Source organism: Myiozetetes cayanensis, unplaced genomic scaffold (assembly GCF_022539395.1).
Source record: "Myiozetetes cayanensis isolate MyiCay16 unplaced genomic scaffold, myiCay2020 scf10, whole genome shotgun sequence".
In the NCBI taxonomy this organism is placed as follows: domain Eukaryota; kingdom Metazoa; phylum Chordata; class Aves; order Passeriformes; family Tyrannidae; genus Myiozetetes; species Myiozetetes cayanensis.
The window spans coordinates 14,515,084-14,542,775 of NW_026086605.1; the positions used below are offsets into that span (position 1 = coordinate 14,515,084).

The 27,692-nt window shown below is 50.0% G+C and overlaps 1 protein-coding gene across 3 annotated transcripts in view; it reads right to left on the bottom strand.

Annotated features, from left to right (window-relative positions):
- Positions 1–27,692, bottom strand: part of HPSE2 (heparanase 2 (inactive)) — a 109,750-nt gene that overhangs the window by 6,812 nt on the left and 75,246 nt on the right. For 2 of the 3 annotated variants that reach the window (XM_050305420.1, XM_050305422.1), the window contains 4 exons: positions 17,669–17,716; positions 10,332–10,425; positions 7,620–7,726; positions 6,373–6,487 (listed from right to left, as the gene is read on the bottom strand). In XM_050305420.1, coding sequence (XP_050161377.1) covers positions 6,373–6,487; positions 7,620–7,726; positions 10,332–10,425; positions 17,669–17,716 — 364 coding nt within the window. The remainder of the gene's footprint in view (positions 1–6,372; positions 6,488–7,619; positions 7,727–10,331; positions 10,426–17,668; positions 17,717–27,692) is intronic. The other variant, XM_050305421.1, reaches the window with a different exon arrangement.

Sequence of the window (27,692 nt, forward strand, 5' to 3'; positions counted from 1 at the left end):
TCTGCCTGGCATCTGTTGCTTTCACCATGCTGATCCTCTTCCTTCCTGCTCTAACGGCCAAGAATGCCTCATCTCACACCACTCCTTTCTGCATCGCCGTATGCCTTCACCTCTTCCTGCAGCTTCCTCTTCCAGCAAGTGCTCTGAGGCTGAATGAGGGACTGCCAGTTCCACACCCCAACGCCTTTTGGCTCAGGAGGGAGAGAAGTCAGGTATGGTGAGGGAGGGCAGTGGCTCCACTAGTCAAGGCAGGAGCAGCTTTGTAGAGCAGACCAGTTGCTGCTGTGGCTGTGCTGTGCACTCTGTGTGCTTAAGGGGGTTTATGACAGACTGTTCTTTTCTGGCCCTGCAAACTGAGTATCTACTCATGGCTTGGGAAAACAAACCCAGTTCCATTTTACAACAGCTTTGGAATAAGTTCCAAAGCACAGCATGCAGGGACAGACAGGAAATAACCTGGTAACGTATGTGCACCCCTGGGCTTGGAAAGCAGAGTTCTCAGCCACTGGTGCCAGCAGCACTGCAAGCTCTGTCTTTGGGTTGAGTATTAGCCCCTCATCCCACAGACCCCATGGTCTCCCAGAGCTGTGCCAGCAGCTTATCCTGCCAAGGCTCAGAGGAGCACCATGTCTTTCCAGCCTTCAAGCCACTGCACCCTTCGCTCAGCTCCTCTCCCTTGTCTCTGTCTCTTCTGCTCTTCTTCTTCATCCCAGAGGAAGACCGAACACCAACATTAATGCAAAATTCCTGCTGTGGGAGCAGCAGCTACAGGAAACACTGCCAGGCACTTGTGGCACTGAGGGGACAGCCTACCCAGGCATAGTGAAAGTGGCAAGTTAGAAGTGGCCCCTGCCTACTGTCTGTCATAAACTGGCCCCAGTCAGTGGCCTCCACCTTCCTGGGGAGATGAGCAGATGGAGGAATAGCAAAACCTCTCTTTTGTCAACACCTCTTCCTAATAGGGTCCAGGCAATGGAGGCTACAGGGAGTGGAGCTGCCAGATCAGAAAGCTTGGAAACCAAACAAAACTTTTCTGTTTCCTGTTCTTCCAGAACACCAATTTTTCCTTGAGAAGGGTCTTGTAGTTTCACCTCCTGCACAGCAACCCAGCTCCAGGTTTGCACGTCTTGCAGCTCCAGTGAGTGGGTGCCAGAGCTGCTAGCCACAGCATGACTTTGATGCATTTGAGAGTCCAAGCATATGAACTTCAGAGACCTTTTTTCTGGTGCACTAAGAGGGAAAGGTCCCTTAACCAACTGTGACAGCGAGCAAGAGTTTAGGTGCTTTAAATCTGTCTCCTTGTTCACAGATAAAGTGATCCTCAGAGCTAACCTGGAACTCCTGGAACGATGAATGCAACAAGGGTGCAGAAAGAAGACAATACCTCAGTCCTTGAGATTTGGTAGAAAGGACAAGGCAGTGGAGGGAATGCTTGGCTCAAACCTGCTCTAGGCACTTGTGCCAAGACTGGCTGGGAGATTTCTGCAGGGCACCATTTCCACTCTGCCCTTCAGCGGACCATGCTTCAGCTTGACTTCTCACGCACACCTGAACTGCCCGGGATTTGATCCCTCCGTCCCACAGCCAGAGCGAAAATCCTGCACCAACAGCTCCTGCCAGTCCTTGCCTCTCCCGCCCCTTCCCTGTCTGCAGGCGTCGCTCCCACCAGAGCTAGTGCTCCGGCGTGCAGGGCAGATGGGGGTGCCATACACCCGCGCAGCAGATTTGAGATCACCAGGAACAGTTTCCATGTGTGTGTGTGAGCCCCGTTGAACCTGCTCTCTCTCCCTACCCTCTGTCACTCCCATGCTGGGGACCATGGCTCTCCCTGCATGACCCATGGCACGCTGCAGTCTGACCCGACCACCCGCTCCGAGATGGTGACCTGAAGCTGAGGGTCCCTGGGGGAGAAACAGCAGCCACAGTTCTACTCTGGCAGCTCAGACGGCTGCGTGTCGCAGTGCGGTGACTTGTGCTGGATGTGCAGATGGGCTGGGGCAGCAGCAGGGCTGAATTCCCCTGGCCCCCCGGGGTGGATATGGGCACAGGTGGGCAAGGACCCAGCCCCTGCAGCCCTGGCCTGGGTGGGGCCCCCCTGGTGCAGCACAGGAGTGGGAGAGGCACTGTTTGGGGAGACGGCTGGGCCCTCCAGCTGCAATTAGCAGCTCCTCTTGCCAAGCCAGCTCAGCTAATGAGCGCACCGGGGAGTGTGTACGTGCAGCAGGTGGGAGCATGGCTGGGGGACCCACTCCCACTCTCCTGGCACCTCACTGGAGGGCCCCTTGCCTCTGTGTACCCAGAGACTGGGAGGCCCAATCCGTGCCCTGATGCCTGGGACATGTTGGGCAGGTGCTGTTGGTACCAAATTGCCAGCTGCAGCCCAAGCTCACAGCTCACACCACAGCTCTGCCCCAGGGACCCCAAGAAGTTCTAGGGATGGTTGCAGCCTGGCACTCAGCTTGTTCACACCAAGGCTTTTGTGAAAGCCCCATGGGGAAGGAGACAGATGACTAAGGTCCCCCTTCCTCCAGGACAGACAGTAATACTCTTTCTCACTGAGTTCTCATCAGTGCCTTTGGGCAAAGCCAAGGACGTGAAAAATCACCTGCAGCATCCAAGCATCTGATCACAGCACCATTGGGCACAGACCTTCACACTGCTGTGATACTTTCTCAAGGACGCCATCAATTCACAGGCAATATCATATTGTCTTCTACCACCACAGCTGAGCAGGCAGACCCTGCCATTGCTTCACCCTGTGATCCCTCTAGGACCTTCTTCTGCTGTATATGAAATTTAAATGTAGAAAAGAAATTTAAATGTAGAAAAGGAATTTTAGTGTCTACCTTAGTATCTTACTGCCCCGAGTCTTTAGGGAAAGGTCCAAGAAGAGCCACAGCTATCAGGAACTGAAAGTCAGTTTTTCAGCTTTGGCTTTTCCATGGGGCTTATGTTCCTCGAGCTCTGCTTAGAAATATGCTCAAGTTTTTTCTCTGCACAGGTATAACCTTATAGCATTGTACCTTAAGGGAGCAGAAATCACTACCAAGGATGTATAAAAAAGAAGTGAGTACCACGTGGAAGAGCACTGAAAAAGGTCTTTAATATTCTGTAACAATCTGAAGAGAAATCTTACACCTATCTGGGGTGAAATAAATGTATGGCATCCCTCTGGACTGTTTCAGAAAGAAATTAAGGAAAGAGAGATAGAGTGTGTAAGCTGCATGCCTGAAATGATCCTAGAGCTACCAAATGCCAGATCAGCATTTCAAAGGCACTGCCCTGTGAAGAGCAAATATTGGTGCTGTTCCTGCCCTCTTTCCCTCCACTCCTCAGCCCCTCACATGTACAGGTGCGTGTAAGTGCAGGCAGGCAGACTGATGTACCTATGAAAGGCTTTATTTGAAGGGCTTCTCAAGCACGAGCCCTGACTATTATACAGCTGACTGCCCCAATCACTCAGGAAGAAGAAGCACTCCAATCATACATGAAAATGTTGTCTCAAAAATAAGACAGTAAAACGCTTAAGCTCAGAGAGAGGATGAATCAGCAATTCTGGCAGCCAGGACAGGCATTCAAGCTGCTCTTCCATGGGTGAAAGACCTGAATGGGGGCACAAAGGCCATGCCCCTTGCAAAATGCCCCAAAAGCCACAAGACACTGCTTAGCTCATGAGTCAGCTGTGTGTGGAAAGCCCAGCAGATATGTGAGCATCTTCCTAATTTCACTGGGAAGCTGCAGCGCCCCTTGGCCACACTTCTGCCACCTGAGACTATTTTCAGGGAGTCAGGCTGCGTTGCACTTGCAAGCCACAACAGTGCAAAGCCAGGGATAGACCCACTTGAACCTCTGCTTTCAAGGTTTCACTACAACGCTGTCTGCAAGCAGCTATTCCCTGGTGCTCTTGCATTTCCAACTGAAATGAACAGAGACTGCAAGTTTATTTTCAAGCCAAGGCAAGGCTTACCCTCAAAAACCACAGAGCAAACCCCGCCAGGCTGCCCGTGCTTACTGCCTGGTGCCTGTGCCCAGAGAGCAGACGTGCTCTCTACCCACCTGACGTGCTGGCAACCCTCGCTAGTTCACAGCACAGTCCACAACAGCTACTGCCGCTCCGCTATACACAGAGCAGTGTGGTGATCTGCCCACTCCTTCCCCTGTACATAAAAAATCCACTCAGTGCTGCACTCCCATGGGAGAGGAAGAAAGAAACAGGGTGATTTAGAAGCCGAGACTCCCACTGTGCTGTCCACCAAGTGACACGAAGGAAACTCTCTGGACCATGCAGCTAGCTGGTACTTAAGGACACCATTGTAAAAGGCTCAGCTTCAGCTCACCATCCTGAAACACTCCATCCTCTTACCTGACAAGCAGGCATCAGCAGCGGCAGGGGAGGAGAAGGAGGTGCAAAGACTGCTATGGGGAGCCCAGCCCTGGCTCCTAGTTCCCTGAGGAGCTGCCAGCTGGAGCTGTGATTGATGCTGCGGCGGGTTCAGCCCTTCTCTCAGCAGGCAGCTGCCTCACGCCCAGCCGGCGTGCGGAAACCTCTTTGTCATGGCAGCTAATGAGCAGATTGTATTTCACAGTGCCGCGGCCCCGCGCAGGTACAGCCAGCGGCTTTCATCTCCCTGATAGCTCCCACGGGAAAAGAGCAGCCACTGTCCTGCGGAGCAGGTCACCACCCGGTCTCGCTGGGCTTTGTGGAGTTCACAGCTTTTAAACCCTTTGTCGGTTTGCACCTGCCCGTGGCTCTTTTATAGCACAGGAATGGAGGGGAAGGTTTGGGGAAGCACTGCCACAGTTTGTGCAGGAATACAGTGGTGGTACGTACGATCAGGGCTGATGGAGCATGGGAGAGTGAGGAAAAAATCATGATGGAGATTGACATCTAACTTATTGGGAGACTTATCTTTAAAACAACAGCAAAATCCAATTTAAAGACTTTCATTGTGTTTAACAGCCTGGGGTTTATTCCTCTAACTCCTTCCCTGGCTTTAATCCCGTTCCTAACTGCATGCCTGCTCCAGCCACGCTGGGGCCGCTGCCTCACTGTGCTGGCAGAGCTGGCCATGGGCCACCCTCTGACCTGCTGTGCTGGGAGAGCCACAGCCACCCGCTGCCCTTGTCCACACAGCAGGCAGATGTTGGCCTGCACCCGGGAGCAATCCAGGGGGGCCCTGAAGCCCTGGGGAAGGGGAATGTGTGGTTTGGCCAGGGAAACTGGCTCTTCAGAAGAAATCCATCAAGTGCTTGCTGCAGGCTCAGATTCATCTCAAACAAAGCTCAAAGTCCCCAAGTCTTCCCCCACCCCAGGCCCCCAGATCTGGCAGGTATGCTTGCTGGAAGGCTGCATGTGCGAGCAGACCTAGGTGTTCCAGGAGATACCCAGAGCAACACAGGCAGGGGACCATGCTCTCCTGCTCACTGGTTTGCTCTCCAGAGCCATCCCCCACGCCATGCTGGGAGGGTTAGCACAGCCCTTGTGTCATCAACACCTCCTGTGTCCACCCCAACGCTCAGGGATGCTGTCACAGGGATGCCATTTTCATCGGCCAAGTAGTAGAGATGACTGAGACACAGCTCCCTCAGCCTCTGCTCCCCTGCAGCCACCCAGCAAGATCCAAGCACAGCATGAAAGGCAAGTTCAGACTGTCAGAGTTGTGCATCTCTCCAACAGGGATCCCCAGCCAGCCAGCCAGCAGCGTCTTCTGGGTCATGGACCCATAAACCCCTTCAAGTGCAGATGCAGAGCACCCAGCTGCTCTGCCAGGCGCTCTCCTTACAAGGCAGCATATTTACTAGCCCCAACAGGAAGAGGAAACCTGTTACTTTTAACAGGGTTTTTCATATGGTTTCTTTATCAGCACCATGTGTTCTGGGAGTTTCCCTTTGCCCAGGTGTTTCTGAAGAGTGAGGGATATTGTGTGGCACTGGTGAGGACTGCTGCTCACAGTCAAGCTAGGAATGCCTTTCACCTTTGTTTCTAGAGATCTGAAATCGAGTGCTGAGGCTCTAGCCTGGCTTCCCACAGGCCAGCTCAACACTAGCGATCTGATTGTGTGCCCCATGCCATATGTGGTGGTCCTGCCATACATGTCCCTTCAAATCCACAGCCTGCACTGGTCCTCCTCAGCGGCATGAGCCTCCCTCCTGTGCTACCAACCCTGGACACTGGATGAAGTTTCAGAGATATCGCTCTCCCATCTGCCACCATGTTACACTTGACATGAACTAACATCTTCTATTAACACTGCAAGAAACAGATCTGGAAAATTCATTTTCCAGCAGAGTTCAGAGAAGCCACAAGGAGAGAATCCCCCCAGATGTGCAAGGAGAAGCCAGTGCCAGCACAACATCCCTGGGCAGACCTACCGGCAAGGGGTTGAAGTTCTGGTCCACCAGGTGGTTGTGGCCATGGTCGAGGAAGGAATGCCGCACCACCACGTCGATGCCCTGGCTGGCCAGCAAGCCCAGTGTGTTCAGCCACCTGGAGACAGAGTGAACAGAGTCAGGGCACCACGGAGGGACCACTGTGGAGGGATGGCCTGGCCCCAGTGGCCCAGCCACTCTCATGCATCTGACTTGATGTCTGCTCCAGCACCTGAGCTGAAGCCTTCAAATGGTTCTGTGAGCTGGGTATTAACCGGCTCCCACTATTCCTGCCCCAGCAAGCCTGCATACCTCTCCCCACACTGCAGCCACCTCTGCCTCAGCTGTGCTCAGCTTGCATGTCCCAACACCTCTCCTGAGGCCCTGCATGCACCCCAACATCTCATCCCTCTGCCCAGAGCCCAGGGTGTTCCTGCAGCCTGCCAGCACTCTGCACCTGCTGTCTGAGGAGGGCAGACTGGACCTTTGCACAAGCCTGTCTTCTCATGCCCCCTGGGACAGGTCTCTAACCCTTACAGCCCTGATATCCCAGGCATGTCTCTGTGCTTCCCTGCAAAGCCTGGATAATTTTCCTCCATCTTTTGTGAACATGGCTAGTGCTGAAGATCTGAACTGAGGCTTTGCAGTAGTATGTCCAGGCCGTGGAATGGTACCAGTAGACATGCCCCAGGAGCCAGGAATGGTTGTATCTTCAAAAGAGAGAAAATAGTTTCCAGAGCTGAGCCCTGACATTCCCCCTGAGCCCTCTCCCTGGGCAGGTGCCCTGGGAGTGAATGCATGCAAAGATGAGCGGCTGCAACCTGAATTAAAAACACAGAGCGGGAGCAGATCTGGGCAATCCCAAGCTGCTGAGTGAGGCAAGCCTCTTGGGATGCCAGCCTTGGGATCCTGCAGCTGATGTGATTGGATCACACCTCCTGTCCATGCCCATGCTCTGCAGGTATGGTACCAGTGTGGGATTTAGTATGCTTCCCTCCTTACTCTGCTTCTCTGGGTATGCCAGAGGCTGGGTCACCTACAGGAAAGTAGGGCTGAGGAGGGGTAATAGGGATGCAATGGAGAAAATAACAATTCCCAGGCTGCCAGGGAGTACTAAGGGGGGTACAGGTGGGCATGGAGCTTGCCCTCTGTCAGCTGCAGTGGCTTTGCAGCACCTGAGGCTGGTGCTGCAGCCCCACCAGAGTGGAGGTGGCAGTGCCCTGGTGCTGTGGCAAGCCAGCGTCACTCACAGGAACCCGGCCGCATAGGAATCGGAGAGGTTGTTCATGCCTCCGGCTGAGGTTGTGCCAACACCTTCCAGCCAGATCTTCTTCCCTGGTGTGTACGTATTCACTACCTGCACAGGAGACAAAAGCAACCAAAATTATTCTGGGGCACTTGTGATTTAAAGCCAGCGCATACATTTCCTGTCCTACGCCCTGCGAAGGTTTATGAAGACCTTTGGTGAGGTCGCTGCTGGGCAGTCAGTGCCTGCCTGGCTCTGGCATGTCACTATGTGTCTTCACCATGGCTAGGTGATGGGAGGCTATTCCTCACTCTCTCCTGCCACTGTCACATTCCCACTATCCATCTTCTGGAGCTTTTCCAAACATGCCCTCCCAAACATGCTCTCATGCTCCCAGTCCCGGACCCTGCTCTTCCCCTGTAACCTCCCTATGCACTCCATCCCATATACTGCCCTCCCATGTCACATTAGCTCTCCATATCCCCATGCAAGGTGGCTGCCAGCCATGGTGAGCCCCCAAGCCCCAAAGGCTCTGCAGTGTGGGAGCACTGGGTCATGTGCTGGAGCCACATGGAGGAAAGGCAGACACCCAAAGAGAGAGCAGTGGGATTCCTCTGGGCACAGACAGTCAGCCCCGTGGCTGAGCAGGGGCTTCTTTGCCACCCGAGGGGTCCATGGCACAGGTGGGACATGCAGGTCCAAGCATGCTGGCCCACCCCTTACAAGGCTTCAGCCAGCAGCACAGACACCTGTGAGATGCCAGGCAGGACAGGAGGGCTCAGATGGCCAGAGCTGCCCTCTCCTGGCAGGAGCAATCTTCTGCACCGCGCAACATCCTGTCCTGTCTCTTGCAATCCCACTTCCCCAGGCTGGGTGACAAACTTCCGCGACCAGATGTCTGCGAACCCAGAGGCCCCAGGAACGCTCTGCGCAGCCTGATGGATCCTGCCCCATTAGTGAGGAGCGCTGGAATGTGCTGGATGGACTGGGATCCCTCAAAGATGTTAAATACGCCAGCTCTGGGCTGCCTCCCACTCACAGCCTGTGAGAGTCGACAACCCTGACTGAAGCCCCAGAGGTGTTGGCATCCTGCCTGTAATTATCTAAGCCCGCCACCTTCCCCGGTCGGAGAGGAAGCAATAAAACAGGGAAGTGGACAAGTCCAGCTGCTCTAATCAGCCCCGGCAGGATGCATGGACTCAGAGCCAAGCTGGAGGCTATTAGCACCCAGTGCTGTGCTTTTGCTCAGCCACACTGGCATTCCCAGGAGAGCCCTTCCCCAGCCCTGCCCTGTGCAGAGCCAGTTCTGCCCCGTGGGTGTGAAGGTTCCCTCAACCTGCATCAAGGGCAGCTCTTTGCTGCTTCTGGTCTGGGGATGGATGGGGTCTCACTCCCTTCCCAGCAGGTTCCTGACCTGCAGCAGAGTTGGGACATACGCCACTGCTTTTCATGTGGTATTATACCCTCAGTGGAGGCGACGTCAGCTGATGTCTCACACTTGCCCCACAATCATCCCACTGGCCACCCTGCCATGCCTCCCAAAAGCAGGAGGATCATCCACATACATGGATGATTCCCAGCTTGTGCCAGAGGACTCAGAAAATGACTCCTCTCCTCCAGCTTTGCTGCGCCGACCCTCTCATCCCCTTTCCTGGGGCCTCTTTCAGTTGTTTACTCATTCTATGGTTTCTCCCTGCAGGAATTACAACAGTGAGACATTGTGGTGAGTGGTATGATTTGAAAATCTAGACAAGACAGATGGACGGACACCTCCTCTAGTCCCTAAAGCCTTTCACACTCACTAGATGTTCCTTATTTCTTACAGGACTGACAGCTGAGCATGTCAGTCACAGCTCTGGTCCTGTATCAGGCAAAGCAGGGAGACCTTGCAAAGCCCTTGTCACCTATTCCAATGTAAGAGATGTGAGCTGGGTCCCCTGGACCAGGGGGGAAAGGAACGCTCACTAGCCTGGCAGATCCATGGACTCTGACGCCACATGCCAGCAACAGCTGGGTTTTATGACATGATCATCAGGGAAAAAATACAGTTGTTCATAATGGTCATGAATCTCCACTAGTGAGAATTGCACTAGACCCTTTGCACTCTGGGAATGCAACTGTCACTATTTTGCAAGCAACATTTTCAGGCACTGTGAACAAGTGGGGCAAGATGTGGCAGTAGGAGACCCCTCCTGAGCAGGCTGGGCACCAGCTGTGCTTGGAATGGTTTGGTACTGCCTAATTGCTCACTCATCCCCTTGTCCTGGGGAGCCAGTTTCAGAGAACACCCTCATTATATGCTGTTCCCTTCAGGAACAGACAGATGGGACACTCAAGCCAGTCAGCTGCCTTAGCAGGGCTTTGCATGTTGTCTCTGCCCCTGCCCTGCACTTCCAGCCTGCATCCCAGTGCACCTGCACAGTCCATGCTGTGCTGCAGCACGTGGCCACTGCCCTCACAACCTGCCACACATCCCACCCCGGGGCCAGGCGTTCTGCTGCCTGGTCTTTCCCCCATCCCTGCATGAGGGCTGTCTGCATTTTGGCTGGAGCACAGCCACCCCAGCAGCCATCCTCCATCCTCCATCCCTACCCTGCACCAGCTTCCCTGGGAGCGCATCGGCACTGAGCCCTGTCCCTGACCATGAGCTGTGCCATGGCCAGGCACCATGGGCACGGTGCCCCCTCACCCCTGCAGGCCCTTTGCAGTCACATACTTTCTGGATTTTCCTGATCTGGTCAGAGAGTGTGTCTAACAGGCGCGTTTTCAGGAAGTCCGTCACTTTGGCCACCCGACCATCAATGTAGTAACTGGAAGGAAAATAAAAAGACAAGGATCAGACAGAGGGAGTAGCTCTGCCCCAAAACCATATCCTCTTTTCCTGCTGCTGTCCCACGCCAAGAAGCCTCCTTTACTCTGGGGCAGTCACTGCTTGCACTCTGTCCTGCCCTGGCCTTTCAGCCATTCCTGTGTCTGGCAGGTGCTTCAGTCTCCAAAACAGGGCATAAGGTGGACTCATCCTAAATGCTGAGCATCTTGCACTGCAGGAAAAATGGAAAGTTTTGCAGTTTCTTAACTTTTGCTGGTGAAATTCTGGGAGCAGAGTGCCAAAGGCTGGGAGTAAAATGCCACCTGCAAAGGCTTTGCAGCCCCCTCACACCACCTGCACCTTCCTTGCTTGCTCTTCCAGCAAAATCCGCAGCTGATTTCCCCACTGAAGAAATGTTGTGACTGTTACCTGCATAGGAAATCATGCTCTCACAGAAATACCTTCTGGCCTGGGAATGCCAGGGAGCGTTTCCCATACATGGGGCTGATTCCTGCTCTCAGTGTGCTTGCTTACATAAAGCATAGCTATACTGTCTCCTGGCTCCAGGCCATAAGGTGAAGCAATCTGTCCCAGAGTGCACTTACCCTGTGGCTAGAGGTAATCCCAACCTGCACCTTCTGAAGAAGTGTCTTGGGCTGGCATCTCTGCCCCATGCAAGCAGCAGTGACAGGTTTTTCACATATCCCAGAGGCTCCTCCCAGCCTTGCAGGTACCCCAGGATGCCTGCTGCAGCATGCACTGACATACCCCCAAAATAATCCTTTAGCTGATAAATAGGTTTTGCAAGAGAAACTTTCTGAACCTTCTCCTCCCAGTTCTGCACTGTGCATCAGCTGCTCAACACAGCAAGCCCCAGAGCATGTCAGAGTCATGTTGGGGGGATGGAGGGTTCCAGGAATTACAGCACCTGTGACTGATGCTGGTGGAGCTCAGTCATTGCCTCCCATCGCTCACTGGACCTACATCCACTCAGAATTCACCAGAGTTACACAGACCCTTTTCGTTCTCTGCAGACCTCAGTGCAGCCACGAGTGTTGGGATACATAATGGGCTAAAGATCTGGGGTCTGAAGAAAAGTGAATTCACCTTTCCAGGGCTGCTTCCTTTATAACATGCATCTCATGTGCACTGGTGAGCAGCTGTAGCAGTCATAGTGGCTCCTTCACTTGGGTGCTGGAATGCAGGAGCATCCCCAAAGGATGCTGTGGGCTAACTCAGCCTCAGCCAGAGCACCTGGCACATGTGCAACATGCACAAGTGCTCAGAGAGGATTTTTATGTCTCAAGTCACTAACTGTCCCAGAGCAGAACTGCATTACAGGCTCAACTTGCAAATGCATTAAACAAGAAGAACCTCCCCTGTCAACCCTCCCCCAGGTGTGCGGTCCCAGCTGCAACCCCAGAGAAGTACAGAAACATGCCAGGCACATCCCAACACTGTGTAACCAGGGAAGGAGGCAAGAACATATCTGTTTGCCCTTGGTGACTGGAAGGTGCTAAGGGCAGAGATTAGCTCCAGGGAGGACTTAGGAAGCGTTCAAAATCATTTCGATCACTTACACACTATTGAACCACTGGCTGCCGGGAGGAAAGCAGATCTGTGAGCAGCAGGCAGTGCTGGGGCTTACACAGATTACTTTTTAAGACAAAATTACAAAGCAATGGACTCTGGGGATGGCAGATGTTTGGATTTTAGCACGGCACTTAGAACAGAAACTACTTTTTCAGACTGCTGTGGACTAAAAACCCCATCATCTGGGCTGAAAACTGGCTGAAAGGCAATAAAAGGGTTGCATTGACAGGGAAAAGATGGAGTTACCTCAGTTTGTGTATGACCTCTCCAGTACATCAGGTTTTGTGCAGGGTTTAGCTTGTTGGCACAAGCCAATATGGTCCTGGACACCAGGATAAACTCCTTGGAGAGTAAAGACAGGCTTTACCTCCTCATCACCTCATTCAAGTACAAGGTGTTCTCTGACCTACAGCCCCACTGCCAAGGGGAGATGATCAGGAGCAGCCCCAAAGCTGCCTCTGCCCTCCAGGGGACCACATGGAGGCAGCCTGGGAAGGTGCTGCTGTGCTGAGCACAGCCCAGACCCTACAGGGATCAGAAATACCCTGGGATAATGCCATGGTCACATTTTTTTTGACAGCTTCATTAACAATGCAGAGAAAGAGAGACTGGTAGAGGCATGAAGGGCAGATGGAAACCTGTTTCAGTACCAGGAAATCTTGGTAGCATATCTTCTGGAAGAGTGAGGAGGGGAACACCTCGGCTTCGCATATTTAAGCAGATCACGAAGGCAATTACAAACTTCAGTAGGATGGGCAAGGATCTCTTGCAGATCTGCCTGGTGAGTTCTTGGTCACCAACAGGTACTTTCAATCTCCTCAGACTGGGGAAGAGGCACCAGTTGCACAAGGCTTACAAGGAAGAGAGAGGAACTGAGGACTGCAGAAATACCTGGCTACTCAGGAATGGGTGAGCTGTTTCCAGCTGTAAGCTTCAGATCGTTGAGATGAGGGCACTTCCTTTTGGAAACCTTAACCATCACTAAAGGCAGTACTGAAATCCACAAAATGCAAACAACTGTCAGGCTTTAAAGCAGGAGAAGAGCTCATTAGGCGTGGATTATTCCCAGGAGCAAAGGCTGCATCTTTGCTGATATTTACAATGACTCAGTGCACTTGACTTTAAAAAAACATCCCTAAAACAGTCACAAATCTTCAGCCTCCAAAAAAGCCAGCAGCAGCTGCAGAGAGCTCCAGTACTGACAAGCACCTCCCCAGGCAGCCAGCCCCAGGGGTCACGGTATCCACATCCTCCTCTCCTGGTCCGGCAAGGTCTGAGTGCCAAAGGAGATGAATGGACAGATCCTTCCCAGCAAGGGCAGGGGGATCTGGCAGCTCTGACTCTGCAGAGGCAGAGGACATGTCGCTCATGGAAAAACTATTCATTTCCAACACAGGCTGACAGACCTGTCAGCGGTCTGGGTAAGGTGTAGCACCAAAATTGGCCCCAAAGCCTAGGAGATATCAGCATGCTCACCACGGGCACTGGCTCTGCTGCACACAGCTCCCCAGGGACTCCCAGAGAAGGACTGTGCCAGGCAGCAGGGCAGGGCACTTGGGCGATTCTGGGGCTGGCTACATGTCTCTGTCCTCTCACCTCCAGGTCTAGTGCTGCATTTGAAATGGTTTTCTGGAAAGGTCGACAATTTGCTGCATGGGACCAAAAAGCATTGTCCCGCCTTTAATGAAGGCAGTACGCTGATTCTTGGGCAGCTGGTTTCATTTACCTTCTCCTTCAATTTAAAGAGAAACCTTTGCCCCTATTATCTGACCTCTTCTTCTGTTGCAGTTAATTATATTAAAGCCCACTTCCCAAAGCTCAGGAATTTCCGGATCTACTTTGTTGCTTGCTGCTACAGGGAGAGTCTGCTAGGAATTAGGGCATCTGCCTGGCAGGGACGCCAAGCAGAGAAGATCCCCACCTTTAGCATGACACCCTGCTGCCACCACAGCTGTGAAACTGAGACACCTCTGCTGACAGATGGATCTGATCCATGAGCATCTTCCCAAGGAGAGGGTAGAAACCCCATCTGCAGCACAGGACATGGGGCTGCCCCACTGTTCCCACTTGAGAGGAGAGGCAGAATGTGCCAGTAAGTGCACTGATGAAGAAAGACCGGGGGCTGCTCTCTGGCCCAAAGGTACAACTCACACTCATGCCTTTCTCTGCCCCCTGACAACATGCCTTTGCCTCTCCTACCAGTGAGAGCCATCCCTGGCCCATGCCATCTGCCTAACCATGCCCTGGCACTGCTTGGGACTGTGCTGGTGACCCAGACCGTGATGCTGCAGGGACTGTTCCCTCCATCAGACAGTGCAGAGGATGGCAATCCAGTGGGCAAAGCTGTGGCCTGACCAGATTTATTTACAGATGGAGATGGATCAGGAATTCCTTCATGCAGCCCCTTCCTCCAGGCACAACCTCTGAAGACACTGCACTCTGAGCACTCCCAGCAGGCTGATGAGAGCCCAGATATATACCCTGGGTACATACATTAGTGTGTGTGGACATGCTGAGCAACTGGAACCTTTGGGAAATCTGCCCTGTGCTACTGCTTGTGAGCATCTCCATCTGCATGTTCAATATGACTAAGTCAGAAGTCACCCAAACCAAGCCCGCCAAAAGCATTTTAAGCAACATCTCACACATGCCTGTGTGTCTAGCATCTCTGATTTGCACATAGGACAAGTGACTTTCTATCTTGGAAGAAAACGTGGTGTTCTTCAAGAAGCCACAGGAACAGATGTCCACTAATTTTGAAGGTGCAAATATTTACTTTCCCTGTAAGTAGTAGGGGTTTGTGCTTCAGAGGCAGCATTGCATAAGGATTTGCCCGTTAAATATGCCAGACTCGGAGTTTTGTGCAAGACTTCAAATGCAAAACCAGTTGTACAGACTGAGGGAGTATGCCCAGAGATGGAACTTGGCACAGCTGCGGGTTTAAGTGGGCAATGAATGTTCATCATGTGTGGGGACACCAGCGCAGAGCAAAGAGATGGCTGTGGGGAGGATTCTGAGCAGTGGAAACCCACATCCAAAGGTTGAGGGGGTCTGCAGTTACTCATACCCAAATATAATAAACGAAATCACCAGTGAAATGACAAAACTCTTGGAGCCACTGTCACAACCTCCTTTAGTGTAAATTCCCTGAGCACTTTGAAGCCATTCACACATCCCTCTCTTACTTCTGAAGAGGAAGGCACACATGCTGAGTTACTTATCTAAGTGAAACCATATTCAGAAAGGCTGGTGAGGCTGCTTATTTCCACCCAGTGTCTCTTTTCTGTCAGATATATTTCAGATAGATTCTGTTTTCACACAGAGAACAGGGATCCCTGCAATATATTCCCGTCTCAATTCTCTTTCTGGATTCAGCACAGACTATTCAAAGGAATAACAGATTTGACAAATTTATAACCAATATCCCAGGAGAATGTTAGGGTTTGGAACCAAAATATTCATACTTGAAGTTAGACAGCAGTTTAGTTTCCTGCTAATAATTTTCTTCTTGGATACAAAGGAACTTGTTTTGTTTTGTTTTGCTGTTTGGAGCAGAGGGATGAGACACTGTTTTGACATTTATTCATAAACAGTACAGAAGCCCAGCTCGAAACTGTGGCTATTGCCAGTCCACACAATCGCATACGGGTGCAATCTCCAGAGCTGCAAACCCTGGCTGGGGGAGAAGCGGCTCCTATGCTGCACTGGAAATGGGTAGCAGGCAGAAGCTCAGCTCTGCCGACCCTCATGGGGAGCTTCACCAGTCCTCCTCCTCACAGGTTGCTGCTTCAGAATGGCTGCTCAGCACCAGAGCCTATCAGCACTTCCCACTGATCCTATGAGAAAAGGTTTCAAAGCAGCCGTGCAGGCAGATTCCCTGCACACCAGATGAAACTCCACATCTGAAGCCTGGAAGTTTGTTCCTTTAACTCATCCAAGGGCTTGGCCCAGTGATCAAGTCCCGTTGCAGAAAGCAAATTCCTGGACTAAGTAAATGCGATCAGCACATCGTGTAATCATGAAAAGCAAACTCCCAGCAGAGAGATAGATCATCATTGCACAGCATGAGCCTGTAAGTAACACAAATTCTGCTCCAAATCCTCTGCTACCCCACTGTCCCCATTGCAGCAAGCTGCTGCTGCCTGGCAGGGAAGCCTGAGCAGCTAAACACCCAAGCAAGCAACACTGAGGAAAGTCAAGCTTCAGGAATGGGACTTACTGGGTGCTGGTCATGCCTGGGGCTATAAACCAGTCTGAGATGCCAACAGATGCTTCTGCAGGAGCCTCCAAGGTTAATGCACTGACACACAGACTGTGGGTGCACTTTCAAGAAAACCTCATATCTTAAAACCCACTAAGCTCTATTTAAAAGCAGGTCTACAAAAAGCCTTTGTAAGAGATGGGCTTTACAAACCCTGCTGCTGCACTTCAGCAGAGCAACCCAAGCACTCCATGAAGGGTCCCTGTGAAGAACCAGCTTGTGTGGGCAGTACATACAAGCACAACTTGGACCTGACACCCTGGCTCTCATGCTCAAGGCCAGTGTCCTGCATGGGAAATTTAACCCAGCATGGCAGCAAATCCAGTTTTTCTGAGAGCAACGGGGTGTCACCATAATTTTTTGGTCCAGTGAATCTTTGTCTCTGAAATGTGACCTTTCTGAGGCAGAAGAGAGTCCTGACTGCTCCACAAACCCTTTTGCTATCCGTTTTGGTGGTCAGTGCTGTGCTTGCACACTGTCTCACCTTTGCACTGACATTTGCACTCCTCCTGAAGAGAGCTACAGCCTGCTGGGGCCCCTGCCTCTGGCCACAGCATGCAAACTGGGGTAGGTGGAAATAAGAAGAGGGAAGAGACGTTTACAAATTTTCCCTCAAATAAGAAAACCTTTCCCTCTACTTTGTGCTTATATCAGAGCTACAGCTCAGAGCTTGTTTTGACCTTCTGAACTGCAGCATTTGTAAGAAACAGAAGGAAAATCAGGTATCAGCATCTCTCTGTCAGTCCCAGCAGGGCCAGGATCTTGGATGTTCATCCCCTTTCCATTGATACCTGCTCCTGGGGCTCCACCTGCAGTGTAGGACACAGCTGTGTGTCTGTGGACACCCTTACAAAACAGAATGGGTATTGGGACATTATGTGCGAACATTGGACTAAGCTGACTCTCCCTCCTCGGGATGAACCAGTTAAGCTTTAGGCCAGCAGACACGAGGAGACAGTGATTGGGGTGAATGGAAAAGGGCTTTCAGATAGTCCCATATATCTGTCACATGTGGCTTTTAGCTCCCTGTTATCCCTACTCAGGCCACCCCCACAGCTGTCTATCCTCCTAGCCATCTCCAGGGACTTGGCAGTCCAGTGCAGAGCCCTGTTTCCAGCAATCTGGCAGGCCAGGCATGCAGGCAGCATGTTTTTAGCCTGTATCTCAACTGCAGAGGTAAAGATTAACACATCCACTCCTGCAATTGTTTGAGAGGCTCAAGAAGGAAGGGCAGAGCCTCGTTCACCTGTTTAAATGCAGCAGAAAGACAGAGGATGTAGCTGTAGCACATCTGCCCCCTTTGACACCCAGAGAGGGCATCAGCTCTGTCCTCAGCATCTGCAATCATTACATTTAGTGTTGGAAAGTAGAAGGAATGGTGAATACCTACTGTTGCCAGGTAACAGCATCCACTGTGCCGCCAGCCACTTTCATGAACCTATGGGAAATAGAGGAGGAAACAACATAAGCCCAGTGTTGTCACAGGGGAAATCCTTAAAAAATCAATGCCCATCCTACATGATGGCATACAAAAGGTGGTCACTGCACCCACAAATACTTTCTAATGAAGCCTTTGTGTTCTTAAATGGAAGGAATAAATTCTACTTAACACAAATGCTTGTAGCGAGCACAGCTGAGAACAACAGAGTGAAAGCCAACTGGCAGCAGAACTCTGGGCATCATTTTGGGGCAGGTAGAGAGAGCTTTCAGACAGCATTTCAGGAACAACATCTTGAGGCATGTACTGAGTTCTATGACTTTAGCAACTCTCAGTAGCAATTAAAGAACAAGTTTTAAATGTCCGTCTTAAAAGGAGGTACTTCTTCCCCTAAATTGTATTTAAGCTGAGGAGATCTTTGCCTGGATTAAAGCAAGGACTGAAAAAATGGACTAAAATGGAATTAAAACCCAGCAAAGCTATTAGATGCAAAAGTGCCACTTCCAGCTCAAGAAACTCCTGAGTCCTGAAGGAATGGAGGAACAGCTGGACAAATACTGCTAAGTGCTTTTCTCTTTTTTTGGCTCTTTCTTTGTCATTGGCTATTAGCAAACTGATGGGGTTCTGACCTGGGTGCACTTTGGGTTTGCCCCATTCCTATAACTAATGACAGCACTTCCATGTACAAGGTTAAAGTGAGTTATTATCTAGGTATTGGTCTCTTGATGGCTTCTGAGTCGACTATCTTTAAGAAATACCCATCTTCCAGACAGCTCCTGTTTGAGTCAGACTTGAGTCAGGTATACACAAGTATACCTGCTTACACTCTCACCTCAAAATCAAGGCAATTCCTAATCTTGTGGACCATATCTAACCTCTGCAGCAGGAGCCTGTAGCTGGCTCCCTCTCTGGCTCCCTGGTCCAGCAATCCAAACTGCACCTTGGGAAACTGCAGGTCCCACGATGAAGCCCAAGCAGTTCTTATATTCTTATGTTTAGAGGGACAGATCTGAAAATACATAAAGGCACACACCGACTGGACAGGCACGTTTTCTGTGCACGAGTGCAACATGCACTGCGTGGCTGATGATTTTGGAAGCGACAGTGTGCACACATGACAGGAGACATTTGCTTGAGCAAGTGAATATGCCGAGAAAGGAAATGATGCTGTATTTTCTTGGGCTGCATTTGGTGCATGAGGATCCTGGGAATACAGAAGGAATATCACTGCTGTCTTGACTCCATAGTACACAGATGAGTGGTACTGGGTCCAGTGACCCCAACTTCCCCAGGAGAGTCCCATGACCAAGGGCAAGGAAGGAAAGGGAAGGTTTGTGAGGAGAGATGAGACCTTCTATCAGACTAGTTGTCATGGTGGGGACAAGCAGCAGCTCTTCAGCACACGAGCCTCTAATCAGGTCTGAGGAGCAAGCAAGCTTCAGGCTAAATATAGCCTGCAAACAATAATTCTAACTTTAAATTAATGACGATGCTCAATTACAGACTGGGACAAAAGGGCAGCTGAACCCTGTGGAGCATAAGAGGATGCTGGCAAAGGCAGCAATAATAAATCCCTGCAGCCAGAGAGGGAAGAGATACAATTAGAAATGGAAAAACAAGAACATGTTCACTCCTGTAGCACTGATGCATCCCCAATTCTACTGCCTAGCAGTGCTGTGAGCTCAGTTCCCGAGCTCTGTAAAAGATATAAAAGCCTCTCTGAAATGCTTTTACATCTCTCTTGAGGGTCAGGCCCGGAAGATCAGTGGCAGGGCAATGCCTTGGGGACTGTTCCTCCGCAGACAAGCAGGGCAAGGAGATCAGTTGGACCAGCCCTAGTGCAGCCACAGGGAGAAGTGTGAGCTTCCCGCAACTCACACCAGGCACCTGGCAAAAAGGGGATTTTGCAAATATTGCTCTGGACAGGCTGCTGTTGTATAAACCTAAGTACAGAAATATGCCAAAAGAGTCAAAAAACCCAACTCCCACGTTTTAAATGCTCTGTACAGGGACTGCTGCCTAAAATGTAAGGTATGAAGTGCACAAGAGTGAAATAATGAACTCTAAACTGAAATTATGAACACAATCTATACTGGATTTGAAAATCAATATGTTGTAATTGGGTTTGAAGATTAGCCCGACTTGTTTTCTAAACTCAAATGCTTTACATTCTGGCTGAAAATAAATAAATCCTGGACTTTATTAAACCACCTCTTCAGACTCAGCTTGGCAATCTCCATTAACAGTCCAAAACCACGAGCAGACCAAGCTCGGAGGAAGAAGCTCTCCCATTTTCCTTGCCATTTCCACAGTTCCTGGAGGCCTGGTACGAATCAGGACTTGAACAGTTGTTTTGAGTAGAGACAGAAAAGCAAAGCAAACCCTCAATGTAACCACCAGCATCCCTGGAGCAGTAGAAGCTGAATATCCATTTGCCCATCTGCCATGTCTCAAGGAAGCTAATTGGTCGCTTGTTAAAAAGCTTCAAGAAAATGTTGTTCTAGGACACAAGCATCACTTAGTCATCACAGTGCAGACCAAAAACAGGACAGAAAAGGCCCAGACTTGCTTGGTGTTCCTCTTCTACCTCCATAATAGCAAAATAAATCACTTAGTTCTTGTAATTTTCAAATTTTACCATAAAAGATGCATGTCTAGCTCATTTTTTTTTTCTTTTGTTTGTCTGTCTTTCTTCCTTTCTGTTTTCTTTCTTTTTCTTTTCATTAAAATTTTTGTAAGATGAAGTTCAAAAGTTCCTGGTAAATCTTCAAGTCCTGCCTTAGAGATGGAGTTGTTCCTGGAGCACACCAGATGACTTGGGTAATGGTCTCTACTCTCCAAAGGGAACCTAGAGCAGCTCAGCAGCCAAAAAGTGGTACTGCAGGAATGAGAGATGAAAGCCTAGGGGCTGGTGGAGATGCAGTAAAGTACAGGTATCTGAATATCCTCATTTTAGGAACACAGATTTAACTAATCCCTTTATTCCTATAGCACCTGTGCTGCTCCATCCACAGATTTTGAGGCCAGTGGAGATCCATACGGTCAAAATGACCAGTGCTAAGACATTTTTATCTGGGATTTCCTGGGCTGCGCAATTTCCATGTGTGCAGCACAGAGCAGGCAGCGCGAACCAGACGCTTCCGGGAGTGCTCAGATCCCTGCACATGTGCTGCGCAGATGGGCTGGGCTGGCACAGTAAATCTGCCATTTTCCTACACATCGGGCTCTCTCTCTGAGCACCAATCGGCCCTGCAGCACATGAGCAGTAAATCCCTCCCAGGATCCATGGGACAAGCTCAGCCCTTGCTGTGCAGGAGATAGGGGCAAATGCTGTAGCAATGCCCTGTCATTCAGGTGGGTGGCAGCCCCAAGTCTTGGCTGGCTGAATTTCCACACATCAGAAATCTGGGCACATGTGAAAGTCTTCAAAAAGTCCTCAAAATCTGCTGGGGAAACATCTCTAGGTGGGAAAGCAGAACACATCAGGGGCACGTGGAGGAATAGGAGCTTTGGGTAGGATGTTTGTGATACTGACGATGAGACAAAGTCACTGAGCTTGATAATGGCTTCCACTGAGCTTGATAATGGCTTCTAACTCACAGAAAGTAGGTTTAGATTAGATTTTGGGAAGAAATTCTTCACTGTGAGGTGGTAAGGCACTGGAGTAGGTTGCCCAGAGAAGCTGTGGATGCCCTATCCCTGGAAGTGTTCCAGGCCAGGTTGGATGGGACCCCGGGAAATCTGGTCTATTGAAAGGTGTCTCTGCCCATGGCAGGGGGTTAGAACTGGATGATCTTTAAGTTCTCTTTCAACCCAAACCATTCCATTATTCTATGATATGTCCGTCTCCTTTCCCTTGCAGCTGCCCGTGTGCCAGCATCCCATGCCACCACTGCTACTTGTGGGGCTCTGTGCTGAGCTAGAACTGAGAAAAATATAATTCAACATTGCTCAGTCACTCAAACAGTTCACAGTTCTGTCCCAGAAATGGTATAATACTAGCACAAGGTGGGACTTACCTCCCAGGTCCTTCATGAACTGTGGGAGAATGGAGCAGAAGGACTGCAAGACTACAAGATGATATTGATACCAAAACTCTATATTGAGAAACCATAGGCCAAATCTGACCTCTTCCAGAGTATCTCCCACAGCCACGTCTCCCAGGACCACAACTTTCACTTGAGTTTAGGTAGATCTCTGAAATACTTCTCCTGTCCTGGTTCAATGCTTGTCAGTCATAAAGCACCTACTACAACCTTAAGTAAATTGCTCCCATGGTTAATTAGCCTCCAAGTGTGTTATTTCTCATCTGAATGTGTCTGGCTCCAGCTTCCAGCCACTGGAACTTCCTAGGCCTATTCCTGATTCATTAAAGAGACATCTGCATTCAGAAATCTCTTTCCCATGCAGGTAATTGCAGATCATCATCCTTAAAATTAAAGAAAAAAAAAAAAAAAAAAAAGGTGATGCTGTAACAAGGAATGCAGCTGCACAAGGAGACAAGTTGTTACTGCAGAGGTACCCAGGTGATTTAGCATCTCATTGACTCCTGAGTGCTGGATGTCACAAACATGAGTTATTTCATCTGTTGCTCCCCGGAGAACTACAAAATAACCAGACACCCTACCCCTGGCAAGCCCCAAGTGTAGGAACAACATTGGCTTGCCTGCGATGCCCTTGTGGATCCCTAGAGCTGGGTGGCACATCTCTGCCCTCTGAACCAACAGTGATGAATAGAAATAGCTTCACGTTGTGTCTGAATTGGCTGGTGAGGGGCACTGAGGCACAGGCTTCACTTACTAACTGTTTCAGATTCCAGTAGCACAGTCAAATACCTACAGGAGCTGAGACAGGTACTAGACCCCACTCATGCCACCTGCTGCAAAGACGTTATCCTGAAGTGCCATATTTCAGACAGGAATTTCACTCCAGAAAGAAGAGACTGGTGTGAACTAGTTATAAATCTGTTGATATGTTGTATTCTCCGTTTGCTTGGCATCACCTTTCTTCAGCCAACCTGATCTATGGTAGGGCTGCACAAGCCTTATATCAAAGAGGGGTTTACGTCCTTGGGGGCAGCTCTGCACTCCAGGGTCTTCAGTGGGTAGTTAAGTGGAAGGGAGAGTTGTTAACTTATAACCTACCTCTAGCCTCCACAATACCCTGCAACAGTGACTTCTACAATGCCACCACACACCACGTGAATAAGCTTTCTCCTTTCCAAAGCTTCCTTCCAAACTGCTTTCTGCACTGTGGACAAAACACCCCATTCACAGGCTCGTGGGCCTCGATAACATTTCCTCCAAGCTGTCTCTCTCCTGAGTTGAAGAGACATAGCCTATTTAATCTCTTCTCACGTGAAGAAATCACATACCTATCTGCACATCCTCAGCTCCTCTCCCTGTAACCCTCCTGGTTCTATTATATCTTTTCCAAGATGAAATGACAAAGACAGTAGATGGCAATCAGAAGGAAGGTACAGTGTGTACTTAGACAGTACTGTAATCTCATCTATGTCTTTGTTTACCCATTTTGTTCTTCCTATGCAGGTGACCATGATTTTGGCATTCCAGACATCAAATTAAGTTTCAGTAGCAATAACTATATTAACTCTTTCCTCTTAAAAGAGCAATAGCTAAATCCTTTGCTTGTATCTCAACTCCTTGACCCTGCTATATAACCAACTGTGAAATGATTCATCTCACCCTTCACACCTCATTTCAACGTATTTATGAATGGAGTCAGCTACAAGTTCAATGCTAGCAGAGCTTGAGTTCATGCTGCAGTGACCTCCTCCTCCCATTGTATCTTTAATTTAAAATTCCTTGTCTTGTGGCTTGGTGTTTTGCACAAAATTCTTGCTCTGGATCTATTGAGTGTCCTGTTACAATCTGTGCCACCAGCCTTCTGGTAGCTTGTGTAAGGCTGAAACTTCTGACTCTCTGACTGAGACACATTTGCTTCTGCAGCATCACTGAAGAGCCTTAGACCAATACAGCAAGGATGTACTTTCTAAAGAAAGTCAAACAGCCAAAACAGATTCTAAAAAACGCAGTGCTTACAAGTCCCCTGTGTCAAACATGGCAGAAGTCCTTGTCAGCAAGAGGACAGAACAAATGCTGACATTCATTCCTGAAGTTCACCCAGAGTCCTTCCCTCTGCCGGATACCACCTAATGAAGATATTTATTTCTCCTTCTCACTTGAATTTAAACAAACAAGCTCTGTCCATACACTGTCTGGCTGCTATTTGGGTAAAAAGCAATGCCTGAACTGCTGAGACAAACACAGTCCTCTTCATCTTCGTGACGGCAGAGGCACAAGGCATGGGCAGTCATCATAAAAATACTACCAAAGTCTCTCCCATTTTTAGCACTTTGATTTTGTTTTGTTGGAACCCAAGTGTACGACCTGTGCCATTTCATGGGCTATAAGCTAATAAATTTCTCCGCCACTTATGTACCCACACAGGAACGCTGGTGTTGATTTCTGGTGTAGGGAGCAGAGCTAAAGACTGGATCAGGTTTTAACCTGACCCCTACTTGGGCTGCCCACAGATAACCAAGACATCATCTTCAAGCCCCTTCCTAACCCTGGCATATCCACAGCTGGCAGGGAGGAATGGATTCACCACCACTGACAAACATGATTCCTCACATTTATGGGCTCCTTTCAGACCACTGTGGAATGACATTGTCACCAAAAAGAGACCAAGTGACCCAGACAGGTTGGTAACTCTCCACAGCTACTACAAACCAGGAGCAGGAGGCAGTAAAATCATGAAGGATGAGAAACTCTTGTGCCTTGCAAGGGAAGGACTGAAAACTGAGAGCTTCCTCACCTGCTTCTGACATCTGGCCAGAGATGCTGTGGCTCTGTGACCAGGGGGTGGATACACAATGGTAACAGCAGTATCAAGAAAACAGCAAGGAGGTTGGAAAGAGGGCAGAGAAAGCCAAGGAGGCACCAGATCTGGTGGCTTTGAGACCTGCAGGATGGGGAATAGGGAAAGACTGTAGTCCCAGACAGGAAAGATTTTCACTTCTCTGGTTACCTCAGCAGTCTCGGGACCCAAAGTGGCCAGAGCATGAGGCACAGAGCACCAACAACAGCCAGTCCAGCATGGGCAGAAGTGATTGCCAGCCATTATCCTTCTGGTACTGCAGCTTCTGCTGTGGTGGAGATAACACCCTGACTCTTATGAGTGTCCAGTGGCAAACACTGGGCTATAGCAGCTAAAGAACAATAGGTAATGAGAGCCCCTAACTAAATCTGCCCAGACGTGCCAGCCTACATTTTGTAGCTAATGTTCTGAGCTCTAACACGTGTTAGCCCCTCTCCTTCCTAATAGCTTTCCCTTGTGTTTCTTCTCTTCCAGCACCGAGTGTGTTATTCAGCCATGCATTAAACTTTGTGTCTCATTCCTGATCTGTTGTTAAAATCTATGTTAATTCCTTAGAATCTTATAACTTTTCCCCCAAGCACATTCTGAGCAGTCTGGGATTCCTGTACCCGCAGACACAGTAGGTAGCTAACATGGTCTGCTCTCCGACAGCTCAGGCTGCATGAATGGTCTAATTAACACCTCATCAAACTCAACTTTTGGTTGTGTCTGGAGAAATTCCCTCTTGCACCTGTGCATCCACAAGACACAGTTTCCAGCCTCCTGAACAGCAGGCCCCAGTGCTCCATCACTGCAGAGCCTGTCCTTACACCAGCAGTAGCAGTCCTGGTCAAGGCTCCAGGGCTTGCCCAGAGTGACACTGATGGCTATAGCCACTCTGAGCGGTTGCTCCGTACAGGGTGGTGCAAGAGCTCAGGAGCAATAACTCAGCACCAAAGGGTGTGCAAAGCCCAAGCTTCTGTGTTTCAGGCAGGTCTCTCCTCCCCTCACCGTATTGTGCTTCCATCATCAGGAAGAGCACACCTGTTACCCAGCACAACTCAGTGTTACCTGCCTAAGGACAAGCTCTGCAGTGGGACAGTGTGCACACACCCCTACATGCTGCAGACTTCCAGGTGTCCAATCTGCACTCATTGTTTAACACACCCTAGAGAAGGTGGCATCTCAGGATGGGTTCAGTTCCACCCTGTCCTGGAGGATAGACCTTAGGATTGGGTCAGAACAGCCTTGGAGGTGCCCATCTCCCACCACTGAGACCAACAGAACCTGGTGCTTAGCAGATAAAAATGCCTAACTCATGCCCACACTGCCATTATTGCAGGAAAAAAATTAAACATAAAGAACAAGTTTAGCTTAGTTGCTTGAGATAACAGTTAAAAATAGACTACAATGTTTGGTACACAAAGCATGCAACAGGAAAATGTAATTCTAGTTAATACTTCACAATGAGACTTTACTCTGAATGTTTTGAGATCTAAGGTAACTCCAGAGGCTTTCCCTGGAGAACATCTAATGCCAACTTCTACTGTTGGAGATCACTCCCTGGGCTTTTCTGAGCTCTTCTCTCCAATTTCAGCTCATTTCCATTGCTTCCCCTACCAAAACCCACCTCGTCACTTTGTGTAACAGAACCACGTTTGCCTAACATACTGATCCACCCTTCCCGTCTTCTCCTCTGGGGTGTCATCTCTCCCCTTCAGACCTACTTAACACTTGAATCATTATCTTCCACTTGGCATATCTCTTCCTACCTAGCTGACTTCTGCTGTTCATCAAATTTATTTTTTTTTAAAGAAGAGAAAAACTTTGCAGATTTTGCATCACCAGGACTATTAGCTGCACACACTTCATTCACTCAGGAGCCTTCATCCTACTGTGATCACTATGTAGACGACTCATAGAGGTCCAGCAAGGCAGACAAAAGATTTGATATTGAGAACACCTTCCTAAATTCCTTCTCATCTTTCTTGCTTGTTGACTGTGTGGGGCTCATTCAGGACCATGAGAGGCATGTCCTGGCTGTGACAGCACCAGGCACATGCTGAGCCACACTCCATTGACCAGTTCTGGATGCTCCTGCAGAAGACAGAGCTCTCAGTAGCACTAACCAGATACTGAAGAGACCTTGGGGAGCTACTGGGAATAAAGCTCATGCTGTCAGAGAGCTTAGGCACTGGGGTTTATTTGTTTATCCTTTTGCAACTCCATTTCCAAATACTGCAAATGAGCGTTCAGTCCTTTGTCTTTGTGTAATCAGACTTGTTCCTCCTCTTTACGCCCTGCTTGGTAATAATGAGGTCTTTATGTGGAAAGACAAGCAGTTCTTTTCCCACAGGACCCCATGGGCTGTAAGGCCATGCAGGCACGTGCTGTTTGTCTTGAGCTGCAGACACCAGGATTTGGAGTGCAGGACACAAGGTTTCTCCATGGGAAAGAGAAAACACTTTGAGCACCTGTTGATCAGCGTCACCCTGGCAGGCAGGATGGCAACAGAGGAAACAGCACATAGCTTGGAGAGCAGGCATGCTCATCACAACTCTTTCAGACCAACAGGGGGGTCTGGAGAGCCCCCACCATCCTGTCACCAGGGCTGTAGCTCTTACATACCTATCCCTTCGTTTGAGATGGGGTTTCTGCCATTCTCTCCACCACATTGTACACTACAGCCTCACTCCCAGGGTCGCCGTCTGTCAAAACGCAGCCCCAGCGACACTGAGCTGCTGGACCACCCTGGCCGTGTGACTTGGCTCTTCCGACCTCCCTTCCCTGGGACCCGGCTGCGGTGCACGAAGGGCAAACGCAGCAGTAGGACTTCCCTTCCTCTAATAGCTTCTTGGCTCTCATCCCCATTGTTTTCCTTACTCAGCCTGCTCCTCCCGGCGCTAATAGATTTCCTGCTGATCAAGGCTACCACAACATTTTGTAACTCCCCCTGCGCCGCTTCCATGCCCCGTACCAAACCCAGAGGCTCCGTCAAGCGCTGCGCTCCCGCGGCATCGGCGGCAGCTGTAGTGTGGGCACAGGGGCTGTTCCCCCACTTTAGTCAGTGGGAGGGACATTGGTGTCACAGCTG